This window comes from Zingiber officinale, chromosome 11B (assembly GCF_018446385.1).
Source record: "Zingiber officinale cultivar Zhangliang chromosome 11B, Zo_v1.1, whole genome shotgun sequence".
In the NCBI taxonomy this organism is placed as follows: domain Eukaryota; kingdom Viridiplantae; phylum Streptophyta; class Magnoliopsida; order Zingiberales; family Zingiberaceae; genus Zingiber; species Zingiber officinale.
Genome location: NC_056007.1, coordinates 27,574,591 through 27,579,840, shown reverse-complemented (window position 1 = coordinate 27,579,840; position 5,250 = coordinate 27,574,591). Strand labels below are relative to the sequence as shown.

Below are 5,250 nucleotides of genomic sequence, written 5' to 3'. Positions count from 1 at the left end.
TCCTACATGTGATGAAAGTTCACAGGTTTTGCCAACATACATAAATGCAATGGGATTGAGAAGCTTTGCAAGGACTGTATAATATCTGTCCATTATGATGCCATTGCAAGGAATGAGGGAGAGCTCGACATAGCAGGTGTCCAGTGCTTGAAGAACAGCTGCACTTGAAAGAGGCAGACTTCATCAGTCACAATGGCACATGGTCTTGGAGCCACTTTCAGTCAGAATCATCCGCCATGGGCCGCGCTGGTCAGCATCACCGACTCGTCCTGCTCTTCTGTCTGTCAGGAGGATGACAAGATAGATTTTAAGGTAATGGAGGGTTCTCAGTGAAAACCTGCTACCACCAGTGGAGGAGGCTGTCGGGTCCTATGAATTAGGAAGTTGCAGTGGAACTCCATGGAGTGTGAACCCAAGTTTAAGCTCGTCTTTGACAGACTCGAACAGCAACAATACGATAGATCCGCTCCTTCGATTCTATTCTACAGTTAGAAACAAAACAGTCAAAACAGAGGACCAAACACCGACCAGCCAGCTCCGGACACGCCCAAAATGGTAGGGAGATCGTATCGTGATAACGGCTCAGATTTGCGGCAGTTCTCCGAAAAAAAGGGAGGAGTTGAATAAAGAAATATTTTCATTTGCACTCTAATTTGGAAAGTAAAAGGAAGAGTTTGGCGAAGGCTTCACTTCCCAGGACCAGGACCAGGACCAGGACCAGGAAGGTCCTTTCCCACCACATTTGCCATCGCCGTCACCGGCATTTCGCTAACATAACGAGGAGCCGCCTCTTCCTCTTAGTCCTCCGGCAGAGGACGACGACGCCGATCGCCGGAGCTTCCTTCCACCTGTCGATCGCGAGGTGACGGTGACTTCCGGCTTCGAGATGCTGCTGGGAGGCGCGGTGGCCTCTTCCGGAGGAAATCTCGCGGAGTTGCTCCTCAGCCGCCGCTTGTCGGCGTCCACCCCGAGTTTCCCATCTTCCGCGCCGCGCTTCCGCACCGCCGCTACTCGTACCGGAAGCACGCACTTGCAGAGTAACCCTGGAGTCGGGAAAAGGATTTTTGGTGACGACAGAAGACAAAATCGAAGCCAGCGATTGGGAGTGAAAGGCGAGTACCGATCTTGGCAAGGCGATTCACCCATTTGGGGATGTGAGTGCCGGTGAGGCGCAAGCAAGCGTCATCGCAGAAGTGGTTGCAATTCTTGGAAATAAGGTTGTAGGTGTCGCCGGAGTAGTCGGCGGCCATGCCCTCCATGAGCGCACGCACATCACGCGACCCCAGCTCGGTGCGGCCGATCAGGATGGACTTCCTGAAGGCGAACCCGGGGCACTGCCGGGGCTCCCCCTCAAAGATCCCCGTCATCGGGTGCTCGTGCGCCCCGTACGCATACTCCACCCCGTGGACTGCCAGAACAGAACAAAACAAAACCCCTAGTCAAGCACGGCAAAAACAAACAAAAAATCCCAAATTGCCGCATCACATCAGAGGAAGGCGAAGCCCAAAGAGGCGGATCGGACGATGGATCGCACCTTGGACGCCGGAGTGGTACACGCCGAGGCCGACCCAATAGGCGTAACCGTTGATGGGGGTTAGGTCGTAGACGTTGAGGTAGACGGACGCCGACGCCGCTGGCCGCCGCTCCCGCGTGGTGGCCCGGGCGAACATGGCACGCAGGCGGTGAGGAGGATGAGGATGACAGAGGTGGCGACGGTGACGGGAACGACAGAGGGGAGTGAGGAGGGCGGGAACGACAACGGGAAGTGAGGAGGATGCGGATGACAGAGGCGGCGACGGTGATGGAAACGACAGAGGGCGGCGATGCGACGTCGAGGCGGCGGCGGTCTCATAAAATGCGCTCTTGCTTAGAAGAAACGTAGAGTGAAGATATGTACTAAGTAATTGATAGGGTTGTAAAAAAAAATGGGGACGCGTAATAATAAAATGTTTTCTGGCAGTTATTTACAGGCTACTCTTCCAGAAATGGCCTTACTAGCTGGCAATCTGATCATAGAGTGAGGTGTGAAAAAACAGAAAAAGAAAAAAAAACACAATTTTCTTATTTTAATCATTCTCGAATCCATCTCCGTTCTAATACACGACTTCAAAAAGGATAATATCAAAAGAGAATATATAATGTGAGCAACCATTCTTCATAAAATGGAACTTGTAATTAAATATGAAAATTTTATAATGAATAAAAAATAATTAACGTATCCAAAACGAATGTAGGCATTCGCAAGCTTGCTATATATTGTGATCATGAAGAGACGAGTGCCTAGTGACGATGATGCATAATGAAGATTGCCGACAGCCAACTTTAAAACTTCATATTATGATAATAAAACTAAAAATAAAATAAAATCCAATTGAAAAGAAACCTTGAGGATCCGAGAACGAGATCCACTAAAGCAAGATCAAACTAGAGATCCATCTTCAGGGTAAAGAAGGATGTCACTGGCAATTTTGGTCAGTGCTAGATCAAACAGGCTGCTCAACTTACTAATCCACTAATCAAGTTCAAACCAATTGAATTGGATCATTGGGGAAAAAATACAATTGAATCGGACTCTTGGGGGTGGGGGCGCGATCAAAAACCCGCAAACCCTCTAGATCACTGGTTCACAAGCCAGTTGGGTTAGAAAAACTACAGATGACTTCATCATGATCATTTCATAAAATGTTTGCAAATGCATAACCATGATATGATTCTCAACCCAAATCTCAATTCCAGTGTGACCAGTTGAAGTACCAAAATCGACAAAGACTTCAAGTACCGGTCCAGGACTGTGCTTTAATCAGAGCCGGTCCTGATTGTTTAAAGGCCCTGGGTAGAACCAGAGTCATACCTGTGATTGACGGGGCCTGAAGCGCATACTAAAAAGTGATTCTTTTACTACGATAAATAATAATAAAGTTCAATTTACAAATAACATATATACTAAATATATAAATAAACTAAAAATAAATATATTACATTGATAAAAAAAATAATAAATATTTAAAATAATTATATAAACACTACTCGTCTAGTTGTTTTAGAGATAAAAACATTTATCAAATCTGCATAATTCAATTATCGAATTCTTTCTTTCTCAATCGATAACATTGATAACCCATTTAGTGTATCCTATAACACTGAGACTAATGTGGTGGTCGTAGGCATTAGCAAGGCGACAAGTAGTAACCACTATGCAATTAGGTCGTAGTTCGCACAAGCGACTGAGGTAGCGTGGACAACCCCGTGCTACGTAATTAAGTCAAGCGAGCAAAGACCAATCGCCAGCTTGCGTCAAGTGTGCCACCAGAGCCGGCCCTGGGCCAGGGCTACCAGGGCCCCCGCCCAGGGCCCAAAAATACTAAGGGCCCCAAAACACCAAAGCTAATATATATATATATATAAACATTTTTATTCTAAATTCTGTTTTTCTCTCTCGTGTTTCTCATCGCCGAAGTCGTCTTCGAACTCCAAAGCCCTACCTTAGCTCTCTAGACGCTCACTCACGACGATTCTCCTCGGCCGCCATCCTCACCAACCCGGCATCTCCAGTGCCTTTAACCTCACCATCGAGAGGACAACCCATATCGCTAGGGCCTACGACATCAGCAACCTCAACGACTGCTCCTCCGATTAGTAATTTCTCTGATCAATTAGGGCAACCGTGACCAGATTTCGATTCTTCGCCTAGTTAATTAGGATTTTGTTGTTTATACGATTGTGCAATCGATTATGCTTTTTAGTGATTGCAATTACTTCTTTGATGGTTGAATATGCAGGTCTATCATCATCCTGCACACTTCCTCCTCCCCTACTTCAGGTACTTAGATTTTACCAAAATTTTAACTTTTGTTTTTTTAATTCAAATCGAAATTATGCTTATTATTACAAGAAGATGATTTCTACTTCTTCTTCTTCTTCGATACTTATATTTTTCCAAAATTTCTACTTTTTCAAATTGAATAGAAATTGTTCTTATTATCACAAGCAAGCCGATGACTTTTTCTTCTTATTCTTGTTGTTACAAAGTAAAATATTGTAGTTGGTTAGACCATTGAAATTGCTGCATTTCTTCTTATTCTTCTTCAGTAGACTCATGATTAAGAACAAAAGTAGATAGCAACAATTTGTTAAACACAAGAAGTTGGAATTCTACCTTAGAACTTAGTCAAGTTCGTTGAACTAGAATTATGGTCGAACATATCTCCTGACTTGATCAAAGTATCTCGAAGTCAAATCAATAGTTTGACATGGTGGACAATATGTGTAATATGTGGAATTGAGGATACCAATATACACAAGAAAATAATAGGTATGGAGAGAATAGCATGACCAAATTTTTTGGTTCGTACAAAAAATAATCTTAAAATTTATTTTTGAGAAGCAAAAGTTGAAAAAAAAAAACTAAATAATATCTTTAGGTGGTTCATACTACTCTAGTTCTCTATGTTTACTTGTTGTTTGCAAGAATAACAAAAAAAACACACAAAAAAGGATACACCACATGGAGATACTGTTCTCTAGACTCACTAGAACATTTCTCTAGATTCCCTCGACGCGACGAAGCTCCCTGCAACGAAACTCCCTGTGACATCAAGTACATTTCTTGGTAATATGAAGAACCCTCGTGTTGCACTTTCTTAAGTACATTTTCTATTATAACGTTTAGTGTTATGAACTGAACTCTATGATTGATTAATTTAGTTGCATATGTATTTTGCATATTCTTGAATCCTGCGAATAACTTAATTCTTTTCTATTTTATGTATCCTTTGCAAGGTTGTTTTTAGCTTCATTATTGTAAATATTTTAATTCCAATATCTTCTTTGGGTCTACAGATTCCCAAAGGATACACAACCTGGACTTCTAAGAGCACAAAATCCTACAAAGAAACTGATCTAATTGGGGGTGCAGTTCATCTCCATGGACAAATAATCAAGGATTAGGTGGAAAATCTAAAGATCAAGGGGTATGTCTGAAAGCTATGTTGGAGATGCAATGTTTTCAATTCATAGATTTTAGGCTAATTTGATGATTCAATTTATGTTGGCAATTTAGTTACTTGAGTATCAAATCAAGAATCAGTTTGGTTGATGCATTATTTAAGATTCATAGATTCATAGATTTGGCTTGATTTGATGATGGTTTATGTTTTTCATTTGTTCTTTCGATTTGGATTTATATATCCTTCGTGGGTGTTCTTGATTTCCAGTCATTTTATTTAAATGCAAGCTACTTATACTTACATA

At 42.4% G+C, this 5,250-nt stretch overlaps 2 protein-coding genes across 2 annotated transcripts; one reads left to right on the top strand and one right to left on the bottom strand.

Annotated features, from left to right (window-relative positions):
* Positions 1 to 600: 600 nt before the first annotated feature.
* LOC122035218 (deSI-like protein At4g17486) lies at positions 601 to 1,923 on the bottom strand. Its single transcript, XM_042594633.1, has 3 exons — positions 1,535 to 1,923; positions 1,121 to 1,408; positions 601 to 1,043 (listed from the first exon to the last, which is right to left on the bottom strand). The coding sequence occupies exons 1-3, from the start codon at positions 1,668 to 1,670 to the stop codon at positions 769 to 771; spliced, it is 699 nt and encodes a 232-aa protein (XP_042450567.1). The 5' UTR covers positions 1,671 to 1,923; the 3' UTR covers positions 601 to 768.
* A 530-nt stretch (positions 1,924 to 2,453) lies between these two features.
* LOC122033847 lies at positions 2,454 to 4,980 on the top strand. Its single transcript, XM_042593007.1, has 4 exons — positions 2,454 to 2,471; positions 3,488 to 3,632; positions 3,780 to 3,820; positions 4,840 to 4,980. The coding sequence occupies exons 1-4, from the start codon at positions 2,454 to 2,456 to the stop codon at positions 4,945 to 4,947; spliced, it is 312 nt and encodes a 103-aa protein (XP_042448941.1). The 3' UTR covers positions 4,948 to 4,980.
* The last annotated feature ends 270 nt before the right edge of the window (positions 4,981 to 5,250 follow it).

Coding starts and splice junctions, on each gene's coding strand:
- LOC122035218 (XM_042594633.1), bottom strand. CDS start 1,670: ATGTTCGCCCGGGCCACCACGCGGGAGCGGCGGCCAGCGGCGTCGGCG. Junction 1,409..1,534: donor GTACCACTCCGGCGTCCAAG/GTGCGATCCATC, acceptor CTGTTCTGGCAG/TCCACGGGGTGGAGTATGCG. Junction 1,044..1,120: donor GAATCGCCTTGCCAAGATCG/GTACTCGCCTTT, acceptor TCCCGACTCCAG/GGTTACTCTGCAAGTGCGTG.
- LOC122033847 (XM_042593007.1), top strand. Junction 3,633..3,779: donor CCTCAACGACTGCTCCTCCG/ATTAGTAATTTC, acceptor TTGAATATGCAG/GTCTATCATCATCCTGCACA. Junction 3,821..4,839: donor TTCCTCCTCCCCTACTTCAG/GTACTTAGATTT, acceptor TTGGGTCTACAG/ATTCCCAAAGGATACACAAC.